This window comes from Xiphias gladius, chromosome 17 (assembly GCF_016859285.1).
Source record: "Xiphias gladius isolate SHS-SW01 ecotype Sanya breed wild chromosome 17, ASM1685928v1, whole genome shotgun sequence".
Taxonomy (NCBI): domain Eukaryota; kingdom Metazoa; phylum Chordata; class Actinopteri; order Istiophoriformes; family Xiphiidae; genus Xiphias; species Xiphias gladius.
In genome coordinates, this window is record NC_053416.1 from 18197434 (window position 1) to 18211444 (window position 14011).

The window sequence follows — 14011 nt, forward strand, 5'->3', positions numbered from 1 at the left end:
AATGACCTCCTGCGGTGAGTGTCTAAATTATTTGTTTTACTGCATGATTAAGTAAGGACGGGCTAAGCTCTTCTCCAACCGGGTGTTTACTTGCTTTCCTGTTTGATTGTCTTTCAGGATAATCTCAGATGCTGTTTGCTGCGTGTTTGAAACCTGGGGATCTGCAACCAGCCACTGGGTTTCAACATTTTCAAAGAGCAACAGCAGTTAGAGGAACATTAGGGAAAGATGGAAAAAGGGGACTGTGGTGCTGACTGGAGGTAGCTGCACGTAAAAGGGATGAGCAAGCACGACAGAGAAACACAACAGGGTTTGGATAGTCAAGTCATTCTCACCCCACCATACAATAAGTTGACCAGTAGTGTATGTTCATCTGTGTCACATGACTACTTGGTGCATGTCTGTGTGTGATAGCCTTATGTTAGGTTCAGACTACACAATAACAGCCTGATAATGGCCTGAAGCGACAGACATAGGACGTTGGGAGTGAGAATTTATCATTTATAATTTACAAGTCTTTGGAACTCTCTCTACTCATCTGAAGTTTTGATAATGGTGGTAGAGAGCGCTGTCTAACACGTTGGTCCAAATTCCCCCATAGTTGTTCGAATGAGGTTGAGATCTGGTGACTGTGAAGGTCAGTCATTTTCATACTCATCAAACCATTCAGTGACCCCTCGTGCCTTATGGATAGAGGCATTGTCATCCTGTTTCGCCACTCATTTTTCGGGTTGTTCCACCTGTCTGTACGTAGTAGTACTTCCCAAGAATTGGAAGAATTTGATGTGTAAAATTAGTTATCCTTTAACCTTAACTCTAAGGTTAACCCTGACCCAGACACTGTAGAACTGAGGACTGCATTTCGCACAATTATGATTATCTCTTGAAAGTCTTTAGGAAAAGTTACCGACACTTATTCCTGCATTATCCATATAAAGTGTGATGAAATCCCACCTTTTGACAAGACTCATCTTTAGTTCAAAAATCTTTTAATAGTCGACTCATTTAGATTAAACAACATTATGATAGGTTCAAAGAAATCAAATCTCAGAGCTTGATGTCCGTCATGTCCATTCAGTAAAGGATGCCCCCTGGATATAACTTGGTATGCACGGGGTCCATACCACAATCTGTAAGTTTCATGAAACTTCTTTTTAAATGTAAATAATTGAGCTGGTATACATACAGTTACAATGTAATTACAGTTATCTTTCTGAAGACTTTACAGGATTCATAAACAAACGACAAATAAAATGTTGGTCTAAGTTTATTCTGTACAAACAAGCCAAGCCAAAAGAACCATGAGTTGATAAGAGTAGGAAAGCACATTTTAAGCAATTCTCTCTTTATAGTGAAGCATTAGTTATAGTCCTACAATGTATTAAGCAAAAATAATGGACACCTGAAACAAAAAAATAGCAAGGATACTCAAATAGACTACAATAGATTACACAACACTACATATGCAAAACTAGAAGGTTAATTTCAAACATTGCCTAATTTACATATTTGTAGCGCACTTCTCACCCACACACCCGAACACACACAGAAACCCACACACACACACACAGGGGTTCTATATTTTGCACTACCAGATAGAAATATTTTGGATAAATTGGACATTTTTACCATATGTGCAACCAGTATTTCAGTAAAATTTCAATCCATTGTTGTTATGATTCCACAGTAATTTCTTATGTGAGCGAGTTACAAGGCATTTTAAAGTAATTACAGTAAAAATACATTTTCATAATAAGCAATGTACCATGAGAAATATGTATAAAATAGCTTGATAATAGTAATAATAATAATTCTTTTCTCCCAGATCCCAGAATAATACTGCTTTTTTCCCAGATCTCATCTCTGTCCACCATGAGCTGTAATGTCACTTTGTTCCACGAGATCGAAATAGATATCACAGAGTAAGAAAAAGCTTCCCATACAAATCCAACTGTATAAACATTATACTAAGTTCTTGCTAGGTAAAGTTCCAAAAAAGCCAAACGGGAAAATGAAATGCACTTTTTTCTTTTTGACTGTTTGCCTTTTAAAATGAGTATTATAAAATGACTCTGCAGTTAGACTTCCTATTATGAGAGAGCAAAGGCAAGATGTTGGAAGTTGTACACCTTTGGAAAAGACAGAACGAACATATGCAATCCTATTTTACCTACACATCCTAAATACAGCTTTACATTTCTGTGTTTTACATACGTCATATTTCTCATTTCCATCTCCTGCAAGGCTATACCCGCGTGGTAGAGTGGGTGCTGGGCAGGCCAGCAGAGCTGTAACCAGCCGGGAAGGTGCTGTATGGACTCATATTCGAGAGGCCCATCAGGGAGTTGGGGATCATGGTGATGTTGTTGGGGGTCATCAGAGGGATGTCATCAGGGGAGCGGCGCTGGGTAAGTGAATAGTCCAAAGTGGGCGAGACGTGAAGGGGATTGTGAAGGGCCTCACACTGGTTCCTTGGCTGGGTCGACAGAGTCTCGTCTACAGTGGTGGTGTGGCTCACGTTGTTGCCTTTGCTGTCACGCTGGGGACTGGGCTGCTGGGACGTATCCTGCCGACTGCGCTTGTCCTTGCGATAGTACAGAGCAGCGAAGGCCAGGACGTTGAGGAAGAGCAGTGACGCCCCTACAGCAATGGTGACGCTGAGCTCTGTGGAGTAATCTCTTGGGTTCGGCATGATAAGAGGACCCATCTCCCTCCCCGCTTCACCATCACTGTGGGCAGTGGATACAGGAGGCCGCCCGGTGCTGCTGGATCTCTTACCATTGGACTGCGTGGGATCCAGAGGGGTGACCTTGGTGGTGGTGGAGGAGTAATGGAACATGTCATGGAGGTTGTAGAGATGGGGTACCAGGTGTTTCCAGAAGGCCACCTTGGTGGCACGGTAGTGATCACGTATACGAGGCTTTAGGCCAATGTGCAAGTACAGCTGGTCATAGGGGTCGTACTTAGACCAGGCCACCTCCTCAAAGCGGTTTGCCTTGGTGTGGATGAACTTTGTGTCCTGTGGCACTGGCTTGTTAGGATCCCTACGGACACATCACAGAAAATGTGAGTCATAAAAATTAGAAGAAAACTTAGGATCATGGGTGTTTGATAAATCAATACTGTTATTTGTCTAATTTCAGCAGAATCATATTGTGATGATATTATCTTATCAAGTTATCGATGTATAAATTTTGTCCAAATGAATGATTCAGAACAAGCTAACAAAATGAACAAACAAAACTTGTTATTGCATTGTTGTGTGCTACACATAGTGGAACACAGTTAATTGCCCTGAACATTGAGCCCAACATAATATAAATGCAATTTTGCCATTCCAAATACATATGGAAACAGAAAATTTCACCAATATAAGGGCAAAGAAGGAGGTCAACACTATGTAATGTCACCATCTCTCCTCAAGGGCTCAGCATTCCCTCATTCCTACACAGCAGCCTACAGTGACCTGTGCTGTGCTTCCCCCTGCTGCTATGGTCATCATGCACAAAGAGTCAGTGCAGCTGTGCATTCAATATGCAGGGAGACTCCAGCAGGGCGTCAGTGGAGTCCTCAACTACAGTGCAACTCGCGCACACATTGCTTAGCTTCAAAAACACACAGCACATCTTTGTCCCTGTATCACAAATTGTTAAGCAAGCTGTCAGAAGAAGAGATGTAGAGTTTCAGTCTGTTGCACTTTCAACAGGATGCGCTTCCAGTGCTGAGTCAGTGTTTATGTAATATCAGGTCAACATCAGACCAAAACTTGTCTTGAATCATAAAGTCTCATTGGAAAGGTCTCCTTTCATTCTTAGAACACATTAAAACTTCACTGTTTCCAATGATTATCCAAATTACCTATATCACAGGTGCCTACAGTAAAAGAAACCTATAGATAGATACATGTGAGATAGATACATAGATAGCTCTTTGTCTCTCTGTAAAACTGAAATAAATGCTAAACCACCAAAAGCAAAGAAAAAACTCCAAAGTGAAGAGTTAATCTCTGACCAGCAACTTGAAGGCGTCATACTCATATCTATGCAGTGCCTTCAATAAAGACACTTTTACGTGGTGCGTGTGTATGAATATTGTTTATCACAAGCATATATGGATATACAGTATATACATGATGTTTTTCAGTACTAATAATTTGTGCCAACCCTACTTGAAATCACAACTCACAGTAAAGTCGGTTGAGGTTTATGGAGTACATCTTAACTGCCTCTTCAAACTTTCCTTTTAACATAACCTTTTTGTTAAACAGTGAGGAACTGCCTTAAACATTTATGTGAATTAAGCTGTAAATTTTAAGATCCATCACCTTCAGGAAGTCTGCCCAAAGTGATTAAAGTTTGTGCATAAAGACAAATTTCACAGAAGCCTAAACACAGCACTGGCTCTTAAAAAAGAGCCAACTTGGCAGTTAAAAAGACAAAGCTTTCATTAGATGGTGTGTCCAGAATTGTGCTTACCCTGCAGTTTTCTGAGTTAATGTGTCTAAACAGTGGAGCATAACCAGATTTTTTAGCATTTGGCATTGAGTACTAATTTTTGTCAAAAGTATGGGTACAAAATTCAGCTGTTTTTTACACATATGGTGTCATGAAATCAGTTAGAGCAAGGGGAAGCACACCTAAATACAATTAGACACGTCAATTTATAGACCTTTGATATTTGTTAAGGAATTCATATTCATTGAGAAAAACTGAAGCACTACTTTCCATGTGCGAGTTCTTGTGAACTAACAAAGGAGAAAAGGAGACAAGGCTAGAAGACATGGCAGTGGGAGTTCAGCCCGCACTTAATTAGGAGGCGCTACTTCAGGCTGAATCCTACAGTCCTTTAATAAGGGTGATAAAGGAAGGGTAAATGTAGATAGAAGTTTAACATCTCAGCAAAAAACAGGTCTGTACAAGTAAGGCCAGTTGTGTTATACCGCAACACTCTGACCATGCCTAAGCCAAGAGTAGAATGCAATATGAGTTACTGAATGAGATTCTAATGCAAGGTAACTATGTGTAAATAAGGCACATTCATGTTAACATGTACTTTGTATTTGCTGTTACTCACCCACTCTTGGCAAAGTTGGTCCAATAAGTCATAACCACAGCACTGAGCATGATGTCATTCCTCGAGAAGTTACAGGGGAACAGATCAGTTGGGCCCACCATGGGGATGCCAAACACGTAAGGCACCTCATCTCCGTGCGCTGAGTCAGACCACACAGGCTTCATGAGGCTCTGGCAGTGGTGGTAGAAGGCGTAGAAGTACGTAGGTGAGCCGTAGCGGGCGTGTAGGTCAGCTGTCACCACTGAGGGCTCTACCCATTGGTGGTCAGTGAACAGAGCCACCAGGGTTTTCCTCCTGGTCTCCGGGTTGTCCTTGTCAGCCCAGTCTGTGTACATGAATTTAATCGTCTCCCTCAGTGTGTCCTTCCCTTCTGGGTAGCCGTACAAACTGTCCACAAAGTCTGACACAGCAAAGTCAAAGTCGCTGCCAGACACGCCGTCCTCCAGGTCCATTACGTTCTCCACAAAGCGTAATCCCTCTCCCTGGTTAACCCCCAGCATTATATCATAGTTAAGGAACTCGCCCTGCTCCATCAGGATCTCTGGGTCGTCCGGGATGACGTCTCCATCAATAACAGGGCCGAACGCCACGCGGTATCTGGCAGGCTGGATGTCTTGCTCCACCAGCTCCTTAGCACTTTTCTTCTGCAGGCAGGAGACCATGTCCACGGTATCAAGCACGTTGCAGCCAACCCTCTCGGCCAGCATGCGAGTGTACTTGACTGGCTGGTAGTTGACAGCCCAGCTGGACAGGGCTGAACCGCTCTGGATGATGGCTCTGTGGAACAAACCTTGGGATACAAAATTCAGAACAAGAAGACAAAGCACAAAGGCCCAGAGAATATAGTTAGTACTTTAGCCCGCCAAGCCATTATTATTAAGAGCATTCTGAACTGCCCTGAGCAAATAAATGATTCACTCTACTCTAATTGCTATTAACAATTACATCAAAGGTTTGTTGCCACACAAAATTTTGGTAGACAAAAGCAAACAAGCCTACATGCGATGTGCTTTGCATACTAGCCAGAAAGTACAAAGAGTGTACAGGCTAGATAGTTGAACCTTGCTGACGAGAGGCTGCTCAATTAAGCAGCCTGTAGAAGAAATTAACTTGTAATACGATGTTTGTCCCTTCTATTGTTATTTTAATGATGAAAAAAGCCACAAACCCCCCAAAAAAAACTTGTTCCTGTTGATCCTCTTATGAGTTTCATGTGGTGTAAGTGGTATGTACAGATGAGAGTGAATACACGTCAAATTAATGATCAGTTTGCAGCATTGTTTCTGTGCAAAGGTGCAGAGGTAGGTTTCCCTACACCTGTTACTGACAGGTGTACAGTAATTGAAGAATCGTTAATACTGTTTGTCTAACAAGCTGCATAGCTTACACGTAGCCTGCTGATGCCAACTGTGTGGTGGCGGGTCTATGCAAGGAGCTGAATACACAGCAACCCTGATCCTTCAGTGTTGATACAGTCAACACGCTGCTCTGTTGAATTGTTTATATGCAGTGCATCACCTCTGTCTCTAGGGATTTTGTATCTAAACCTAAAAATGACAAGTGATATGTATCAATTAAGAAAATACTCTGCTGAGGTTAAGCCATTGCAGTCGCTGGAAAAAGAGTGAAGGGACAGTCCCTTTCTCCCTCCTTCGCTGCCATTTATTTCAATTTTTTAGGGCAGCAACTAGCTAGTCTACTTCAAAGACGGCCGGAGATCTTTGTGCATTCGCTGCAGCTGAGCTAGGGCATCAAATACAAACCTCACAAAGGACGGTTGCCGCAGCCTCCCTGGCAATGATAAAAACACAGAATTTCTGCCCTTCTCCTGATTCTGTCCAGCATCAATGGAAGGACCACGGCAATAACACCACAAAGATAAGAGGTTCAATTCCTAGTGGGCCACCCCTATTGAAATATACACCTTTGATTCTTGCAAGGAGCTTTGAATATGTGTTAACCAAATGGCATGTTTTAATGTTTCCTATTTTATGTTTCAGTGGCTATCAGATACCAGTTTCCTGCATTTTGTATACTCTATATAATTAAATTTACATTTCTTTACATTAAATTTACATCCTGCTTCATCCTCACTCTAACCTAGTCTTTTGTAAAACAGTGTTTTCACTCAAGGTTTTACAATTACGGAATACCAATACACCACAATCAATCAATAATTTTGATACTTTTTAGACAAACTATTACCACACAGTGCAGGTGGGTAAACCAGGGTAAAAAAAAAAAGAGTGACATCAAGAGACTGAAATATTAATCAGTCAGAATGGTAAAAACTAATGGATACAGGTGTACGTGATGACATGCTGAAAACTTTATAATGCCAGTATTCTTCTTTAGGAGCTCCACATTTTAAGAGGCAAAGCTTTTAGGCTGATTAGATTGAGTAGATGGGAACAAAAGCAATCACTTACTTAACGAATACCCCCTTTACCCTATTCCCATATCATAACACTTCATCTCTTGGAAAGACCATTTAGAGCTGCACTTGAAACAAAGAGCAAAATTCCAAAAATGATTAAAAATTATTGTTCACAAAGTAACATTGACATCTTCAGGATAAGAAATTAATTTGATTGAGAAAAAAGGCAATTTTGCATCTCATGTCCATGGATTTTGACATTGCTTTTACATTTCTGTATTTTCCTGTGCATTAATTACTATTTGCATTAATTACTAATTACTAATGCCAGAGATAACTAAGATGGTAAATGGCAGATTTTTACCCTCTGAGTGGTGGGACAAAGTTAGCAGACTGACGCAGGATGCACCGATCCCTGATCCAAAGACTGTGATGCGGCCCGGGTCTCCTCCAAAGTAACCGATATTCTTACTGATCCAGCGAAGAGCTTGAATCTGGTCCAGGAGTCCATAGTTTCCTTTTGCTGCTTGGTCACCAGTGCTGAGGAAGCCTTAAGAATACAGAGAGACAACAGAGCCAGTACTGAAATACAGATCCACAGTATATGTCACAGCTTTGATCTCAAGTTGTAGCCCAGCAGGGCTTCTGAATGAACTGACACTGTTTCCCTTCAGGTGCAAATATGCCTTTGCTCTCTCCCACAGTGCCTAGACTACTTTAGTCAACTCATTGTCATAGTCTCCAAGCCGCAGTGCCCCTCAGGAAGTGATCAGGGCTGTGCTCATAGAATCTGAATCCTCTTCTCGCAGAAGTGACTTCATAACATTCAACATGCTTAATAAATAAATCTTTCACCTGTGCCCATTTCTTTAGATGAGTTTCATAAAACCACACACTTTTGCTCTTACAGTTGATGCTATGACTAATTGCTTGTCTAGTCTCATCTAAACAGCATATTATTTTGAATGTTAAACACCAGGAAATGAAAAACTCTTGACTTTGTGAATGGTAGTGAATACTGCACCCCTCCAAACAGTATTTAAATAATTTTTCTTTCAAGAATAGCAAAGGCTTATAATGTTGTACAGATTAGATAGATCCATGTAAAGAAAGATAAATTGTGTTTTCAGAATGGGTATAAAACAACTTTGTGTGCAACAAGGACAAGGAATGATGAGTATTTCTGCCACTTATCCTCTGAGAACAACATCTGTATACAAATCAAGCTATGCCATGCAACCCAGATCTTGGTTACCTACATCTCAAACTGTTTCCCATTTCTCTGTCATATGTCTACTTCTTTTTATGGGTCAATAACAGCAGCATAAGTGGAAATTAATGACCATTATTACAGTTTACTATCCCAGATTAAACAGGGCTAAATACCCCATTTGAAACCCAATAACAAGTCACCACACACGGACGTTGATATCACCTAATATTCCGATTCTGTAGTTGAGCGTGACGACAACAACGTTCCCATAACTGGCCAACACGCTGCCATCCATCATGTTCCCAGTGCCCTCCATATAGGAGCCTCCATGGATGTAGACCATCACAGGTCGGGCTTCAGAGTCCCTTATATCTGCAACGTCAACACACACACACACACACACACACACACACACACACACACACACACACACACACACACACACACACACACACACACACACACACACACACACACACACATGCTGAGCAAACAACTGCAGAGGCAAGAGTAATGAAATGGAGAATTAATGGAGCACTGTTACTAAAATAAAATTATATCCCAACTGTTCAGTATGACGTATGGGTAAGGACTGATTAGAAAAAATGCTCAGAAGCAGTGGTAGGCCTGTGGGTTGGAAGCTGTAATGACATTCAAAAAATGCATGGTAAATACACTCTGACAAGGGGTGTTTGAATAAAATAGTCAAATATAATCAACAACAGTTTTAGAGTGCATTTAAGCATTCAAATAAGTATATTTGTGCTCTGTACCATAGCCGAAATTCTCTGGATTAGAGATAGAAAGAGAAAAAAACCTACTGAATCGACTTGTGGTTTGATCTCAGTTGAGAGACAAATTCTGTTATGGCCCAATTTTGAAGTTCAACATATAATATACATGCACAAGCATACAAAGCAAGTTTTATATGTGTAGATTTGAACTGAAAAGTAACTCATTGAGGTCTTGTTATCTACTAGCCCAACCAAGAACAGAATGTGTTATTTTTTTCTATAGAAATAGAAAATCTATATTTTATTTTTTCAGACCAATTTATTATACAGACTAACGACTGGCTTTAAAAGGGACTATAACACAGATAAGTAGATAATGCAATCTCTGGATCAATGTACGCGGCAGCAGAGATGTAGCACTTACTGAAAGGATTGCAACAGAGCTCAATTCAAGACATGAGGTGCAGTAACAGCAAACTTATGTAATCAGAAATCAGAGAAGACATTTTTCTTTTTCTACTCAAAATAAAAGAGCCCCCAATGGTTCCTCGGGAATGTAAAAACTAAGAATTGTAAGATCTTCATCCACCAAACTCAAACTAAAGGAATCCATGCAGCAAGACTTTGAGCTCTTAAAAATACCTTCAGATATATGAGTCTCAGCGTGAGAGAAAGCCGCCCCCTTTTTCTTGTGATGGCTCCCTGGGATTCACATAAGGAAAAAAAAAAGAATTCAAAATAGCATGGTTGATTGTGCTTCTTATTTAATGTATGGTCCAATCAAACTGACAGAATCAGGAGAAAAAGGATCCATAAATTATAAGCAAAAGAAGATTAGCCCATTTACATGCACTATGTTGCACTTTTCCCTTTAACTGCTTTCTGACAAGATGTAGATGACATTATGTAAAATCTTTAGAGATGTATGACATAATTACACACAATTATATTATGAGTTAGAGTAGAGTTATAAAATAATAAGAGCTGTAATTCTGTTTTTTGTCAAGGCAACAAATTGTTGTTCCTTGTTATACTTGTAGGAAATGCATGCACACAAACTGACCCAGCTGCTTCAGCTTTGACTGGAGTAATCCATCATTCTTGGTTAGTTTTATCTTTCTGTACAACTATATATTCACACAAACTGTCATTCCAATTCTTCAGGTAAACACCTGCAGGATAATTACTGACGATTTGAGGTGTATGGTTTATTAATGAATAGTTAATAAACTCTAACTTGAGTGGGACACCAAGCCACAAAAATAAATATCAAATAGAGGGAATTTCAGAAACACAGTCTTTAATTTGACGTGGCAAAAAGACCACTGGCAAAAGTGAAAACAGCAAAGGTTTCACATCAGTGAAAGAAATGATAAAGTCACAGAATGCTCGAGGGGTATTTTAAATAAACTATAGCAAAGTCTGAAGAAATAAAAATGTGTAGAATCAGTTGGATAAGTTATTTCCCTTTGAAACAGGGACAAGGCCTTTAGGCAGCACTCAGACCAATGGCTTTACAAAACGTGGGCTGCATCATTTTGGACAGCTACCTCTCAAGCAGGCTGTTTATCTGTTGTTGCTATGTTACCATAGAAAAGCTGGTCAAAGACTGGCGTGTTACATGCACAAGCTGAACACGGTTAAACTGTGAATGCTGAATGTTTTGTATTACACTGCATGTCTGAGAGAGTGGCAATGTATTCTCAGGGACCATGTTCAGTTGGTGTACTGAAGAAACCAGATTTAGAGAAATCGCTTTGTCAACACCAGATTTAGAGAAGATACAGCATTACTGTGGTATTACATTGTTCTGCTAATCTACAGATTCACAGCAGACACACAAATTATTCCCTTTGCTGTTTCATTTCACAGTCCTATTAGATACAGAAATAGGAAAGGATTCAGCAAGCGATAGACAGTTGACTCCTATGCCTCACTAATTGGCCCCCAACAGACACGCACTGTCTGAACAAAGCAGCGATTCAGTAGAATATAAAGAAATTGTCATTTTTAGCAAACATGGAAAGGTGGCACTGCTAGCTTTACTAGATCTCCTAAGTAATTCTTCATGGTTACATTTGATGCCCTGTGGTGACAGCCAAATATGCTAGGCTCATCATTTTAAAAGCTGAAAATTATTGCTTAGTTTAGGTGGACCAATACTTGAACGCCTTACCTAAGCAATATTTACTGGATGTCTATTAGTGAGAAAACAAGCACATAGCCCGATACATTTATGTTTACTTATGCCTTTCTGTGTCTATCTATACACAATCAGTGCCAACAGGGCAGTTGTCTTCATTTGCCAAGACTACCAAAATATGATTAATTTCCTGCTTATCAATGGGAATGTGATTGTTATTTAAAATTGAACATGATTGCAACATCTGAGTCCATGATGACATTACTTTGGATGGTAAATCAGCCCTTGGTGGCAGCAATGACATGAGCAGTGGTCACACACATGCTATGTGATGATCACAGGACGACATCAGGGCCACGGTAAAGGTGATCAATGGACATGGAAAGTCATTGCTGTCCACTTTAGCACACCAACTCACCATCCTCTGTCGGAGCGTAGATGTTTAGATATAAACAGTCCTCACTCTGATCCTGAATGTATGTGGCTACTGTGTCCAGGTTGTAGGTGAACCATATGGGCATCATGATCTCTGGCACGGTGTTGTGGATGTTCTGAGGGCACACGGGCATGAAGTGGGTAGCATTCTTGATACCTGACCAAGGGGAGGGCTGCTCTGGGGGCATGAAACGCTTCTCACCCACAGGTGGAGCAGCATAGGGGACCCCTAGGTACTGATCAACGGGCCTGAGCACCTCACTGGGCACAGGAACCCTGAGGCCTCGCAGTTTCCCAAACTGAGTGGTGACTGTCGGGTAGAATTTCTGGCTTGTTGCCTTGGTGAATGACCAGCAGGAACATAATATCCACCAAAGAAGAGCACAGTGGGTGATGGTCACAGTCCCTTGCTGATGTAGCAGGTGTGCAGGCAACAGATGGTCTCGAAATGTAGCCAGCCACATGGTCTGGGCAAGAAAGTGCCCTTTGCACAACACAAATGCACACTGTAGCGTCTGCTCAGTCCCACTGTACTGACCCTGTCAAACAGACATCACTCACTGTGCCTTTGACTCCGACGGTTATCAAATCCAAATACACCTCAGCCAGGTATGGACCACCTTCGCTTCCACTTTTCATTGCAGTGCACACAGATCTGAAAACAACACGATTAGAAAAATGATCATCAATCAGACATCAATTGACTAAAATTTGATAAAAATATTATCTTCCTTTAGCTCGGGGCTCTTTTTTTTATCAGCTTAATACCAGTATACCACATGCACCTTAACATTTTAATGCTAATAACCTTTTGGGAGAAATTGCTGGCTTAAAAGAGCAAATTCATGCTTTTACGTCTACAAATCACTGAATACTGATCTCTGTGTATCAGTGGAGGAGGCGATGGGAGGAATCTGAAAAACCCATCTGCTGCGATGTTGGAGTGACGCTGTGAAAGCATCTCAAAATAAAAGCACCCCTTTTTTGTTAAGCACCCATTTTCTTACGTAAAAGCAACAAATTGAACAGCAAAGACAAATCTTTAACACTGTACGTATTCAAGAGAGATTAAAAAGATACACTCACTGGGAAAGAAACTTCTGATTTCACTGCGATGTTTCAGTGTCTAATATATTTCAACAACACCAAATATCCCAAATCATAAGAAATAAGGAATGTTTTTGTGTCTTTTATCTAAGCAATAATGTCAGCAACTGACTTGAAAATGCACGTGTTGAACATCTCCGGAACAAACATGTCTGATTATGGGTACACACTAAACACACACCAAACCCTCCTTATAAAGCAGGGTAATTGCAGGTTAATTGAAAGACTTTAGGCAGGTTTATAGGCAGCAATAGACTACCTCAGTCAAATATCGGAGGAAAAGGATCCCTTGACATTTAGTGAGAATCAGACTTGTTGCAGTCTACGTCTGCGGCAATCTGTTGTTTTGTTTTTTTCACTTTTCACTTCTTTCAGCAAATATGTATGGATAGTCACTGAGAGAAAAGTGGAAGGTGAGAGTTCTTTTCAGCTTTTATGATCATAAGAAATCTGTTTACTAATACTTAAACACTGCATCAGTTTTTCACGGCATTAATATATACTGTGTAACTGCCTATGTACAAAACAGATGTAAGGGAAACCATAAATGAAATCCTGTTGATTTTCTTATTTCTAAGTGGAAGAATTCCTTGATCTTGGATCCGTTAGTCATTCCAGTAATATTGGACTGTTTGATGCAAAGATACAAACTTCTGCCTTACATACACATAATGTGTTTGAACCCAACTGCAGTCACCAGAGACTCTGTGCAATGACAAGACGATAACTAGTTACTGGTTCATCAGTGTGCACGCATCAGTAAACAGGAGAATACATATTCACCCCTAATTAGATGCGCATACTGTATGTCAAATAAGGTATCAAATGTGAGCTCACCCATGGAGAACTTCAGAGAAAAAACTGTGCTGTGTTTCTCCCAATTAACTACTTCCCAATCCAAAATGCATCCTGTCTCGGTCCTTATCGTC

The 14011-nt window shown here is 40.5% G+C and overlaps 1 protein-coding gene across 5 annotated transcripts; it reads right to left on the reverse strand.

Annotated features, from left to right (window-relative positions):
• Nucleotides 1-1048: 1048 nt before the first annotated feature.
• nlgn3b (neuroligin 3b) lies at nucleotides 1049-12439 on the reverse strand. 5 transcript variants are annotated; one of them, XM_040150883.1, is made up of 6 exons: nucleotides 11959-12439; nucleotides 10040-10099; nucleotides 8886-9035; nucleotides 7815-8000; nucleotides 5074-5863; nucleotides 1049-3044 (listed from the first exon to the last, which is right to left on the reverse strand). In XM_040150883.1, the coding sequence occupies exons 1-6, from the start codon at nucleotides 12437-12439 to the stop codon at nucleotides 2246-2248; spliced, it is 2466 nt and encodes an 821-aa protein (XP_040006817.1). In that variant the 3' UTR covers nucleotides 1049-2245. The 5 variants fall into 5 exon arrangements, with proteins under 5 accessions (XP_040006817.1, XP_040006822.1, XP_040006818.1 ...); XM_040150888.1 differs by lacking the exon at nucleotides 10040-10099 and adding an exon at nucleotides 9619-9628 and having other exon boundaries at nucleotides 8886-9028; nucleotides 11959-12178; XM_040150884.1 differs by lacking the exon at nucleotides 10040-10099.
• Between the last annotated feature and the right edge of the window lie 1572 nt (nucleotides 12440-14011).